The sequence below is a fragment of the Elephas maximus genome, chromosome 8, assembly GCF_024166365.1.
Source record: "Elephas maximus indicus isolate mEleMax1 chromosome 8, mEleMax1 primary haplotype, whole genome shotgun sequence".
NCBI classification, from domain to species: domain Eukaryota; kingdom Metazoa; phylum Chordata; class Mammalia; order Proboscidea; family Elephantidae; genus Elephas; species Elephas maximus.
In genome coordinates, this window is record NC_064826.1 from 5,434,043 (window position 1) to 5,448,313 (window position 14,271).

General features: G+C 42.9%; 1 protein-coding gene across 1 annotated transcript in view; it reads right to left on the minus strand.

The window, feature by feature from the left end:
- Nucleotides 1-3,683: 3,683 nt before the first annotated feature.
- Nucleotides 3,684-14,271, minus strand: part of ARHGEF5 (Rho guanine nucleotide exchange factor 5) — a 44,760-nt gene continuing 34,172 nt past the window's right edge. The window contains exons 13-15 of the mRNA XM_049893987.1: nucleotides 6,778-6,848; nucleotides 4,820-4,924; nucleotides 3,684-4,590 (exon numbers count right to left, since the gene is read on the minus strand). Coding sequence (XP_049749944.1) covers nucleotides 4,433-4,590; nucleotides 4,820-4,924; nucleotides 6,778-6,848 — 334 coding nt within the window. The 3' untranslated portion in view covers nucleotides 3,684-4,432. The remainder of the gene's footprint in view (nucleotides 4,591-4,819; nucleotides 4,925-6,777; nucleotides 6,849-14,271) is intronic.

Consider the following 14,271-nt stretch of genomic DNA (forward strand, 5'->3'; position numbering starts at 1 on the left):
GATGAAAGGATGCAACCCCTATGCACACCTTTCTTGATTTTAAACCATGCTGTATCCCCTTGCTCCGTTCGAACAACTGCCTCTTGGTCTAAGTACACGTTCTGCATGAGCACAATTAAGTGCACACTCAAGTGTTAACGTGTGGACTTATCTTATTAAAATCATCAGAAATGATGGAGACGGGGCAAAGAGTGCCCCACAAAAATGCTAAGTCAGTTAACACTAAGTGAAAAGCAGGTGGTGAGAATAAGCTTTAACGAAAAACTCTCTAGGCCGTGGGAGTAGATGAAAGTGACTGATGGAATTCCATGTGGCCAGGGCCCAAGGGAAATTATTCAGCATGTAGCTATATAATTTTGAGCTCCAAATATGTTACAACTTCAGAAAAGGGTCCATAACAGGGACTGTTGTTACCTGTCTCCTAAAGACAGCATCCCTTTGCATGTTTTTTCTAAAAAAAAAAAAAAAAACTCCAACAAAATACTATGTGTTCAGATATACCTTGTCTTAGGCTGGGTTCTCTAGAGAAGCAAAACCAGTAAAGTATATATATATATATAGAGAGAGAGATTTATATCAAGGAAATGGCTCACGTAGTTGTAGAGGCTGGAATGTCCCCAGCCTGTGGGTCAGGAGAGAGCTTCTCCTGATTCACACAGCCACAGGGCCTGGTGAACCCAAGATCGGCAGGTCAGAGAGCAGGTTTCTTGCTTACAGGCTACAAAGACCAATGAATCCCAAGATCAGACAGCAGGATGGCACTTAAGCTGTTAGCTCAATTCCCAAGAACTGGAGGTCAGAGGAACAGGAACCAGCTGCAGGATCTAGAGGGAGCAAAAGCCCCCGAGCCTTGCCAGAAAGTCCACCTATGCAGGATGCAGGCCACGCACCCAAGGAAACTCTGTCATGGACATGATCACATTATATCAGATCTCATCATGGAAGTGATTAGATCATTATATGACTGCCAAACCATATCATAACTGTCAAACCACTGAGAACCATGGCCCAGCCAAGTTGACACACAACCTTAATCATCACACGCCTCAAATGCATTTTTGTCCCAAAGACATTATTTTACGGTTATTTTCATAACGTTTCATAAGAAATTCTGTGTCTCTAAGCCAACATTACCAATCAGGTTAAAAAATGAAGTTCAGTTAAATTCCAGGAGCCTGAAGAAGGAGGCAATGTGTAGACCTGTGCCCGAAACTCACAAGTAGAGAATATTTCTTCATTTTTCAAAAAAGGAGTGATCGGCTATGTCTCTCCCTCCTCTTTTTCTGTTTTTTTTTTTTTTGACTGAGGACCTAAAGAAAGATAGAAGCCAAATGCCTTTGTAATTTCTCAGATTAGTTGAAAGTAACTCAATTGAATAAACATATATTAAATGTCTAAGGATTAATTTTAGCTAGAAGTTTTATAGAACATAGCTTCAAAGGTGATCAGAAAGCCTCAGGAACTTCAAGCAAAGAAGTAGGCCCAACTCAGAGAACTATTTGCATGAGTGTCATTCTGAAGGTAACGTTTTACCTCTCTGGGAAAATAATGGAGAATTTGCCTAGAAAATATAAAGTTGGAGATGCCTCTGTTTGAATCACTTGGCCAGTATTCAAATACTGGTTTGGACAGATAGTTCAGATTACAATTATTGTTATTGCTATTAACGAGAGCCAATTATTAGTTTATATACTAATACGCTTGGTAAAATAGAGGATCAGCTAAAAAGAGGAAAACCCTTGACTAGGTGGATTGACACAGTGGCTGCAACAATGGGCTCAAGCATGGCAACCATTGTGAGGATGGTGCAGGGCCAGGCAGTGTTTCATTCTGTTGCACACGGGTTGCTATGAGTCGTAACCAACTCGATGGAACCTAACAATAAATATTAATACACGTAAGCATAATATTAATACATCATTTGTACATTAATAATAAAAAGCTAGCTTCATGGATGTAGTGATAACCCTAATTAACCTCCTCTAAAACCATCCCTGGGAACCCTGGTAGGGTAGTGGTTAAGAGCTATGGCTGCTAACCAAGGAGCTAAGGTACTCCTTGGAAACCCTATGGGGCAGTTCTACCCTGTCTTATAGGGTCACTATGAGTTGCAATCGACTTGACAGCAATGGGTTTTTTTGGTTTTTAAAACCATCCCTATTTTAGAAATTGTAGCAGTATCAACTTACTAAAGAGTATTAGTCCATCTTAATTACCATAGAGATAATATTTTTAAAAAATCACACAAGCTAACTTATATTTTAGGGTGGGTGGAAAACAGAATCAGACTATCATGTCAGGATTGTCCTTAATTGGGCATTAAACAAAGTTTATAGTGTTAGTCTCCCTTTTGCACAATGCTGCAATGCAGTTCCACTTTTGGGCAAAAATGCTGCAAAAGACCTCTCTAAAGTGTTAAAATGCAAAGACATCACTTTGAGGACTAAGGTGCACCTGACCCAAGCCATGGTATTTTCAACTGCCTCGTATGCACGAAAAAGCTGGACAATGAACAAGGAAGACTGAAGAAGAATTGATGCCTTTGAATTATGGTGTTGGCGAAGAATACTGAACATACCGTGAACTGCCAGAAGGACGAACAAATCTGTCCTGGAAGAAGTACAGCCAGAATGCTTCTATGACGCCAGGATGGCAAGACTTTGTACTACGTACTCTGAGCATGTTATCAGGAGGGACCATTTGGTGGAGAAGGACATCATGCTTGGTAAGGTGGAGGGTCAGTGAAAGAGGCTCATGAGACCCTCAATGAGATGGATTGACACAGTGGCTGTAGCAGTGGGCTCAAACATAGCAATGATTCTGAGATGGCACAAGACCTAGCAGTGTTTTGTTCTGTTGTAAATGGGGTTGCTGAGTCAGAACCAACTCGATGGCCCCTAACAACAACCAAACCAAACCAAACGCACTGCCATTGAGTCGATTCCGACTCATAGCGACCCTATAGGACAGAGTAGAACTGCACCACAGAGTTTCCAAGGAGCACCTGGCGGATTCAAACTGCCAGCCTCTTGGTTAGCAGCTGTAGCACTTAACCACTATGCCACCACGGTTTCCCTGACAACAACAACAAAGATGAAACTGAGTAGGAGGATGTCCAGGGCAGAAATATAATGATCCAGCTTAAAAGATGACTGTGTTACTATTGCATGGGGGCTCTAAATGAGAAAGACAATGTGAGGACAGAATAATAATTTGTGTATTACATACATACACATACATGTCTATTATGTATATATATTACATAAAGACATACTAATACATACTCATTTGTCATGGATTCTGTATTCTTGAAGCTGCTTATTTGCTAAAAACACTCACGGTGCTTTTGTGGGCATTTGTGAACATGCCTACCTTCAGAAAAAAAAAAAAAATTTTTTTTTTTTTCCTTCAGAGCCATGATAAATTAGGGTTGAATAAGGCTGGTTTAGTATTTGCTAGGAGACCCTGGCTGGTGCAAAAGGTTAACCCTCCGCTGCTAACCGAAATGTTGGAAGTTTGAGTCCACCCAGAGGCACCTCAGAAGGCCTGGTGATCTACTTCCAAAAAATGAGTCACTGGAAACCCTATGGATCGCAGTTCTACTCTGACACACATGGGGTTGCCCTGAGTCAGAGTCGATTTGACGACAACCGATATTTACTAATTCAGTGTTTGTAGGGACTTTATAGAAAAAACTACCATGAATCACGAGAATAGACTGTGTGTTGTTAGAGTTGGATGGAGCTTTGGAGGTTACTTGGTCCGAACTCAGATATGAAAGACCTACAGCCTCTGAGGCCGTAGCAAGCAGAAAAATAGCCCAAAGTCAGGGGTCACAGGCAGGGGTCGACAGACACGGTAACCTATATCACACAGGCTGGGAGCCTCAGGGAACCCCGTGTTCTGAACCTCACTCAGTGCTGAGGAGTCAGAAGAAACCACTCAGAGAAGCACCATGTTTATTAGCGTGAGGGAGTCCTAACCTCACATCACCACCAACAGAGAAGAGCCCAATGGAAACACCCGACCACACATACAGTTACAGAGAAGCTCCAGGGCCAGGACATATCTTCGAGGCCACCAGGTTGGTCCTCCCGTCTGGTATGTTCACCGTCCCCCCCCACCCACACATCTCCCCTCAGGGGCCTGAGACCAGACCCTGCTTGACATATGGTCACTGTCATGGGAACTCCAGCCAGCTCTGCACATATGCCCTGAAGCAGAGATTGTTTAACTATTGTAGGGCAGGAGAAGTCACATTCCCCAGCTCAGGCCCCCTTGCTCCTGTTTCCTGCGAGAAAAGACACCCAGGGTCCAGAGCACAGAGGGGAGGCGGGGCTTGGTCCTGGGCACTTCGGCCTCGTTGCAGGGTGCTGGGGCCAGTCCTCCCCAGGGATTTCGTGTCTGTATGCCCAGGGGCCCCCCAGGACAGCTAGGCCTGATGCTCCACCAGCTGCAACCTGGCAGTCTTCACACGCTGTGCTTCCTGCAGATTCCGTGCACAGACATCTGGGTTCAAGATGAACTCCACCTGCTGCACTGGGAACCAGCCTCGCTCCCCATCTGAGAGCCTCACGCCCTCCAGCCAGCCTGCATGTAAAGAGCCAGTTACTTGGGGAGACTCTTCCTCTCGGCCCCTTCCTGGAACATTTCTGAATCCTATGGCTGAACACACCTGGGTGCCCCTAGAGAGTCCACCACATGAGGAGTCCTGCTTCCAACCACTGACCAAGGCCTCCTGGGGGTGGGCAAGTCCACGGCTCCTCACCGTCCCCAACTGCACCCTACTGCCCGGCCCCTCCCCTGAGACCCCTTTCACCGTCACTGCTCTGCTGCATGACCATCACCACATCAGCCTTCTCCAGCGCCAGCTCGTCATTCTCGCGGGGCTTGTAGGCACGAAGGCATCGTACCTGTTGGGAATCTGGGGTGGAGAAGATGGAAGATAGTCAGGTGCCTGGGGCAATTGCTGTGGGGGAGCTGGGGAAGCCTGGGCAGAGATGGATCTGGGCTGTCAAAGGTACAAACAGGAAACTGGAAAAACTTTCACCTTCTACCAGGGACCAAAATGGCTGTTACCAAAAAAAAAAAACAAAAAAAACAAACAAACCCAGTGCCGACGAGTCGATTCCGACTCATAGCGACCCTATAGGACAGAGTAGAGAGAACTGCCCCATAGAGTTTCCAAGGAGAACCTGGCTGTTAGAGGAAGACAAATACCAGAATTGCAAAAGGTTAAACATCCTACATTCCTAGGGAAGATGAACCAAGAAATACGTGTGACCACCGTTGTCAGTGATTACAGACCCTCAAGATCCACCACAGACCCTTCTTCCCTTTGAAGACCCTGTCTTTAGTGCTGGGTGACTCGGCTCTGGCCCACCAATGGTCTGTACCTGGCCATCTGGCACCTCTCCACTTGTTACCTGTCTGTGTGCCTCTCTGACTGGGCTGTCGAATCTCAGTCGGTGCCTGGTTCTCCCTCTCTTTCCCAGCACCAGCTGTGGGACCAGAGAGCCATAACCCCCGACTCCAGGCGTGACCCGAGGTGCTGACTTCCTGTAACATCAGCAACCTCAACTCTCAGTCACTGGGCTGGTCAAGATGACTCCTGAGCAAATTCTGGATCTTCTACATTTCTGTATTTTTATGAACGAGGGGGAAGTCCCATTGTTTATCCCCCCTGCCACCAAATTCATTTTTTTATTGTTGTAAATATGTAACAAAATATTTGCCATGTCAACATTCTTCGAATGTACAATTCAGTGGCATTATGTTCATCGTGCTGTTCAACCATAACCATTATCCTTCTCCAAGTTCGACAGTTTTTGAAGCTCATGGTAACAAGCCTCAGCTGATGCAGACTTAGAGCATTCCTTCTTGCATGGGTTTTTTTCCTTCCTCCTTTACTGCACTGCACAGCTGTCCCAGAACACAACGGGACACCACAGCTCGTCCCACCTGCCATTCACAGGTCACAGGGAAGTGGGCAGTTCATCCCGTCCTCCTCACCGACCCGCAGATTCATGGGAACTCAGTCAGAGCCTACTACCTACATCCACTTCTGAGTCACTGCTCCTCTATGTCCTTCTAGCTGGGGGACGGCTGTGAGCTGAGGCTGCGCCAGAAGCACTCCCTGAACACAGACACAAAGGCCTGTGCCGTGGCTGCCTGGGGAGAAGCAGTGCCTCAGGGTCTCCTGTCCAGGAGGGTGAGTGAGACACAACTCCTGCAACACCCTTGTTCCCCACATCCCACCAAGACCTTCACACAGATCAAAACCCCAAAATCAAACCTGTTGCCATCAAGTTGTTTCTGCCTGATGGTGACACACGTGTTACAGAACAGAACTGCTCCACAGGGCTTTCTTGGCTGTAATCTTTATGGAAGCAGATCGCTAAGGCTTTCTTCCATGGTGCCACCAGCTGGACTCAGACCTCCAACCTTTAGGTTAGTAGTCGAGCACAAAAACAAACGACTTGAGCCACCCCGGCTAAGTCTGGGCAAAATAGCAGCAGACTCCAGGGGACATAGATATAAAAAGAGCAAGTGATTGCCCCAGACAGGGAGTGTAAGGGGTTGTTGCCATGACGATAAGCAGTTTTCAGCAGATGGGTCTTAGGTCTTTGAGCTCTGTGGCTAGTATCTCACCCTGAAATCCTGAGAACAAGCAGTAAAAGGTTGCCTCTCAGAGTTCTCACTGGCCGCCGAAGCCCCTATATGGAAGGTGACCCCTGGCCCCGCCCATTTTCCCCTCCCCCTCAGGCCCTCACTCACCATAACACTCCAGGAGGTCCATCTCCTCTCTGGGCAAGGTCAGCGCAGAGATCCACCTGAGCTTCTCGCTTCTGGAAGACAAGGGGCAGACGTTGCACCGCAGCCCTGGTGAGGGTGAGGGCTGAGGGGGAGGCACTGGCTGGGGGTGTCTCGTCCAGGTCAGTGACTGCTGGGAGTAAAGGCACTGGGATGCTGCTCGCTTGGAAGTATGACAAGACCTTGAACTCTTTTTTTTTTTAAAAGATAATTAAATTGCATTGTCATTGCTACTTTGCATTTGTTGTTAGGTGCCCTAGGGTTGGTTTCGACTCACAGCGACCCTATGTACCACAGAACAAAACACTGCCCAGTCCTGTGCCAGACTCACAATCTTTGTTATGCTTGAGCCCATTGTTGCAGCCACTGTTTAATCCATCTTGTCGAGGGTCTTCCTCTTTTCCACTTATCCTGTACTTTACCAAGCACTTTGCACTTGCACTTAAAAAAAAAAATTGGAAATGGATAGTGGTGATTGTTGTACAGTACAGTGATTTTAATTAATGTCACTGAATTGTATTTTTTTTTTTAACCCTGGTGGCGTAGTGGTTAAGTGCTATGGCTGCTAACCAAAGGGTTGGCAGTTTGAATCCACCAGGCACTCCTTGGAAACCCTATGGGGCAGTTCTACTCTGTCCTAAAAGGTCGCTATGAGTCGGAATCGACTCGACGGAACAGGGTTTGTTTTGGTTTACTTTAGATAAAGATTTACAGAACAAACTAGTTTCTCATCAGTTAGTACAAACATTGTTCTATGACATTGGTTAACAGCCCCACGACATGTCAACACTCTCCCTTCTCAACCCTGGGCTCCATAATTACCAGCTTTCCTGTTCCCTCCTGCCTTCCAGTCCAGCCCCAGGGCTGGTGCACCCCTTTAGTCTTGTTTTGTTCCACAGGCCTGTTCGATTTTGGCTGAAGGGTGAACCCCAGGAGTGACCTCATTACTGAGCAGAAAGGGTGTCTGGGGGCCATATTCTCAGCGTTTCTCAAGTCTCTGCCAGGCCAGCAAGTCTGGTCTTTCTTTTTGAGTTAGAAATTTGTTCTACATTTTTCTCCAGCTCTGTCTGGAACCTCTATTGTAATCCCTGTCAGAGCAGTCAGTGGTGGTAGCCAGGCACCATATTGTTATTCTGGACTCAGTCTGGTGAAGGCCGTGGTAGATGTGGTCCATTAGTCCTTTGGACTAATCTTTCCCTTGTATCTTCAGTTTTCTTCATTCTTCCTTGCTCCTGAAGGAGTGAGACCAGTGGAGTACCCTAGATGGCTGCTCACAGGCTTTTAAGACGCCAGACGCTACTTACCAAAGTAGGATGTAGAACATATTCTTTATAAACTAGGTTATGCCAGTTGAGCTAGATATTCCCCAAGATCATGGTTCCCACAGCCCTCAGCCAAGCAATTTGGTCCCTCAGGGAGTTTGGATGTGTCTATGGAGCTACCAAGACCTTGCCTTGTACAGGTTTTTTTGGCTTCCCCAGTATTGTATGCTGTATTACCCTTCACCAAAGTTTCCACTTTTCTATTGTCTATTAAGTGTTTTTCCATCCCCATCACTTCCCTCCCTCATAACCATCAAAGATTGTCTCTTTTTGCATGTAAACCTTTTTATAAGTATTTACGGTAGTGGTTTCATACTGTGTCCTTTTGTGATTGACTTATTTCACTCAGCATAATGTCTTCCAGATTCATCCATGTTATGAGATGCTTCACAGATTCACTGCTGTTCTTTAACATTGTGTAATACTCCATTGTTTGTATGTACCACAGTTTTTTTATCCATTAATCTGTTGATGGGCATCTAGGTTGTTTCCATCTTTTTCCTATTGTGAACAATGCTGCAATGAACATGGGTGTGCATAAGTCTGTCCATGTGACAACTCTTATTTCTCTAGGATATATTCCTAGGAGTGGGATTCCTGGATCATACGGTATTTCTATTTCTAGCTTTCTAAGGAAGCGCCATATTGTTTTCCAAAATGGTGTACCCATTTCCACCAGCACTGCATAAGAGTTCTGATCTCCCCGCAGCCTCTCCAACATCTGTTACTTCCTGTTTTATTGATTCATGCCAGTAATGGTGGGGTGAGATAGTATCTTATTGTGGTTTTGTTTGCATTTCTCTAATGGCTAGAGATCTGAGCATTTCCTCATGCGTCTGTTGGCTACCTGAATGTCTTCTTTGGTGAAGTGTCTGTTCATTTCCTTTGCCCATTTTTTAAATGGATTGTCTTTTTGTTGTAGAAGTGTTGGATTTTCTTATAGATTTTAGAGATTAGAACTCTGTCTGATTTGTAATAGCCAAAAAATTTTTTCCCAGTCTGTAGGTTCCCTGTTTACTCTTTTGATGAAGTCTTTTGATGAACATAAGTGTTTAAAATTTAGAAGATTCCAGTTATCTAACTTATCCTCTGGAGCTTGTGTGTTGCTTGCTGTGGTTTGTGTTCTGTTAATGCCATGTTTTAGGGCCTCTATCATTTATCCTATTTTTTCTTCCATGAACTTCATGGTTTTTGCCTTTATATATAGGTCTTTGATCCATTTTGAGTTAGTTTTTGTATATGGTGTGAGGTATGTGTCCTGTTTCACTTTTTTCCAGATTGACATCCATTTTTGCCAGCACAATTTGTTAAAAAGACTGTCTTTTCCCCAGTTGATGGACTTTGGGCCCTTGTCAAAGGTCAGGTGACCATACCCCCCCACACCCCCAGTGATAGATTTCCATCTGGGTTCTCAATTCTGTTCCATTGGTAAGTGTACCTGTCATTATACCAATACCAGGCTGTTTTTTTTTTTGTTTTTTTTTATGACTACCATAGCTATATATGAGGTTCTGAGGTCAGGTAGCACGAGTCCTCCTACTTTATTCTTTTTCCATAGTGCTTCTTCCTTTTCTATATAAAGTTAATGATAAGTTTGTCCATCTCTTTAAAAAATGTTGTTGGTATTTCGATTGGTATTGCATTGTATTTGTAAATAACTTCAAGTAGAATTGTCATTTTCACAATGCTGAGTCTACCTATCCATGAGCATGGTATGTTTTTCCATTTATGTAGATCTCTTTTGGTTTCCTGCTGTAAAGTTTTGTAGTTTTGTTTGTATAGATCTTTTACATCCCTGGTTAGATTTATTCCCAAGTATTTTATCTTTTTAGGGGCTATTATAAATGGTATTGTTTTCCTGATTTCCTTTTTGTCATTTTCTTTATTTGTGTATAGGAATCCAACTGATTTTTGTATGTTTATCTTGTATCCTGCTATTCTGCTGACTCTTTCTATTAGTTCCAGTAGTTTCTCAGTAGTCTTTTGGGTTTTCTGTATATAGTATCATATCATCCACAAACAGGCACAGTTTAACTTCTTCATTACTAATTTTGATGCCCTTTATTTCTGTTTCTTGCCTTACTGCTCTAGCTAGGACTTCCAACACAATGGTAAATAGGAGTGGTGATAAAGGGCATCCTTGTCTTGTTCCTGTTCTCAAGGGGAATGTTTTCAGCCTCTCTCCATTAAGAATGATGTTGGCTGTTGGTTTTGCATAGATGTCCTTTATTATGTTGCAAAATTTTCCTTCTATATCTATTTTATTGAGAGTTTTTATCAGGAATGTGCAATGGACTTTGTCAAATGTCTTTTCTGCATCAATTGAGATGATCATCTGATTCTTTTCTTTCTTTTTATTTATGTGGTGGATTATGTTGATTGATTCTCCAATGTTGAACCATCCTTGCATCGCTGGTATGAATCCTACTTGGTTATAGTGTATTATTTTTTATATGATGCTGAATTCTATTGGCTAGAATTTTGTTGAGCATTTTTGCATCTATATTCATAAGAGATATTGGTCTGCAATTTCTCTTTTTTTGGTGTCTTTGCCTGGTTTTGGTATCAGGGTTATGCTGGCTTCATAGAATGAATTCAGATGTATTGCTTCCTTTTCTATGTTCTGAAACAGTTTGCATAGTACTGGTGTAAGTTCTTCTCTGAATGTTTGGTAGGATTCTCCATAACGCCATCTGCGCCAGGGCTTTTTTTTTTTTTTTTTACCTTTTCAAACTCTTCTCTGGTTACATGTCTGTTCAGATTTTCAACATATTGTGTTAGTTTGCGTATGTAGTGTGTTTCTAGAAATTTGTCCATTTCCTCTAGGTTTTTCAATTTGTTGGAGTATAGTTTTTCATACTACTCTATTATGATCCTTTTTATTTCAGTTGGGTCTGTTGTAATGTCCTCCATTTTATTTCTTATTTGGATTATTTGCATCCTTTCCTGTTTTTCTTTTGTATTTGACAAGTGGTTTGTTGATTCTTTCTACTGTTTTTCTAGTCTCTATTTCATTTCTGCTTTGATATTTATTATTTCCATTCTTCTGGTGGCTGTGGGCATCTTTTGTTGTTCTCTTTCTATTTGTTCAAGTTGTGGAGCTAATGTTTTGATTTTGTCCCTTTCTTCTTTTTTGATGTGCACTTCTAGTGCCATAAATTGACCTCTGAGGGAGGCAGGGCCAAGAAAATGGAGTAGTCGGTTGCTTCTGGTGATTCCTCTTACAACAAAAAAGACCCCCCCAAAACAAGTAAAACAATTATATTTATGAGAAGCTAGGAGCCCTGAACATCAAAGGCAAAGTTAGAAAAGAGACTGAGTGGCAGGTGGCAGGAGAGACAGTTCAGAAGCAGAGAGAAGTTGCTGGACCTGAATCACTGGGAACCCTCAGGCACCATTCCAGGAAGCAATTGCTGCGGGCTGGTGGTAGCATTTGGCTGCAGTTTCCTCAGTGAGAAACAGCCAGCTGCACAGCCTGCTCACACCTCCGGAACCAGAGAAGAACGGCGCTCGTGGGAAAAGCTAAGTACTTGTGTATATTTTGCCACGCCCCCAGCCCACAAGGTGGCTTCAGTGGCTGTCGATTTCCCTGGCCCTCAGATAGGTCCTACTGAGCATCCTGAGCCACTCTCTAGGCCTTGCAGAAGGAATAAATTCACAAACATGGAAAAGATAATCTGCCAGCTCCACTCACCTGGGAAACTCCGGACAGAAGTGGCTCCTGTCAAGACATAAATGGTCTGTGGACGTTGAATACCTTTCCCCCCTGCATGGACATGTGTGGCCCTACTTCAGGAGAAGAGGCCCTTGTTGGCAGACTGCAGCTGTTTCAGCTGTGTGGTGGAGAGGTGGCTGTTTGACGTTTGACACCACTTTGCCTGTTAAACAGGGTCCTCACCTACTCACATCAGGGGCCTAATAACCGGTGGCTCCACTCAGATCACCCAGCAACCTGTGACAGGGGCCCAAGGATAACTGGTACCTTCCAGTCCTTACAACCAAAAGCATTGGGTGCCAGCTACAGAACCCATCCACTTGTGTGCTCTAGGGAATAGGGACATGCTTTCCTCACAGACACTCGGGGGATGGTTGTCAGCCCCTGCCTTGTTCAGAGCATGACCCCCTGCTGCAACCAGATACTGGTACCTACACCAATCACCCCGTCCCTCTAAGACGGTAAGACAAAGACTGTACCACACACTTGATGACCAACTACCTGGACACCTGAGCTGAATCCATACAAGAAAAGCAAATAGACTCATAAGCTCATATACCTGATAACAGTTCTAGCCATCTGGTCACAGGACATTAGACCTTCAAAGGTGAAAATAATCAAGCTAGCTCATGCAAGCAGCCTATTTGGGCATGTCAAAACAAAACAAAGCAAGAAGCTAGGATACAGTAAACATACATAAAGTAATCTAATACAATAACTTCTAGGTGGCTCGGAGACACAGTCAATATAAAATCACATAAAGACACAGATCATGATTGCTTCAACAAGTTCTCAAAACAAAGAACCAAGGGATCTTCTGGATGAAGGTGCCATCCTGGAATTACCAGAAGCAGAATATACAGAATTCTTCAAAATGTCAGGAAGGAGATCAGGCAATATGCACTACAAGCCAAAGAACACACAGATAAAGCAGTTGAAGACATTAAAAAAGTTATTCAAGAACACAATGAAAAATTTAATAAGTTGCAAGAATCCATAGAGAGAAAGCAATAAAAAATGCAGAAGATTAACAATAAAATTACAAAATTAGACAACTTATAGAAAGTCAGAGGAACAGAATTGAACAAGTTGAAGATAAAGCACTTGACACCAATATATTTGAAGAAAATCAGATAAAAGAACTAAAAAAATGAACAAACCCTAAGAATCATGTGGGACTCTATCAAGAGAAATAACCTATGAGTGACTGGAGTATCAGAATGGGGAGGGATAACAGAAAATACAGAGAGAAGTGTTGAAGATTTGTTGGCAGAAAACTTCCCTGATATCGTGAAAGATGAGAAGATATGTAATCGAGATGTCCATCAAACTCCACATAAGGTAGATCTTAAAAGAAGTCACAAAGACATATTGTAATCACACTTGCCAAAACCAAAGATAAAGAGAGAATTTTAAGAGTGGCTAGGAGTAATCAAAAAGTCACCTACAAAGAGAGACAACAGGAATAGTCTTGGACTACTCCACAGGAACCATGCAGCCAAGAAGGCAATGGGATGACTTATGTAAAGCATTGAAGGAAAACAATTGCCAGCCAAGAATCACATACCCAGCAAACTGTCTCTCAAATATGAAGGCGAAATTAGGACATTTCCAGATAAACAGAAGTTCAGGAACTTTGTAAACACCAAACCAAAACTACAAGAAATACTAAAGGGCATTCTCTGGTTAGAAAATCAATAATATCAGATATCAACCCAAGGCTGGAACATAGGACGCAGCAACCAGATGTCAACCCAGATAGGGAAATACACAAAAATAAATCATAAAAAAGCTCAAAACAGGGAAACACCAATGTTATTATTTTAAAGACAACATTAAAACAATAAAGACGGTCTAATAAATGTAGTCATAGATCTATCATATGGAGAGGAAGACAAAGCGATATAAAGAAATAAATGTTAGGTTTAAAATTAGAAAAATAGGGGTAAATATTAAGGTAACCACAAAGGAGACTAACAATCCTACTCATCAAAATAAAATACAAGAAAAAAATAGAGACTTAGCAGAAACAAAATCAACAATGAATAAGAGGAAAAGGCAATATGTAAAGATAAACTACTCAGCACAAAAAATTAAGCGGGAAAAAGAAACTGTCAACAACACACAAAAAAAGACATCAAAATGACAGCACTAAACACAAACGTATCCATAATTATGCTAAATGTAAATGGACTACATGCACCAATAAAGAGACAGAGAGTTGCAGATTGAATAAAAAAAAGATCTGTCTATATGCTGCCTACAAGAGACACACCTTAGAATTAGAGACACAAACAAACTAAAACTCAAAGGATGGAAAAAAAATATATATCAAGCAAACAACAATCAAAAAAGAGCAGGAGTGGCAATATTAATTTCTGACAAAATAGACTTTTAAGTAAAACCCACCACAAAGGATAA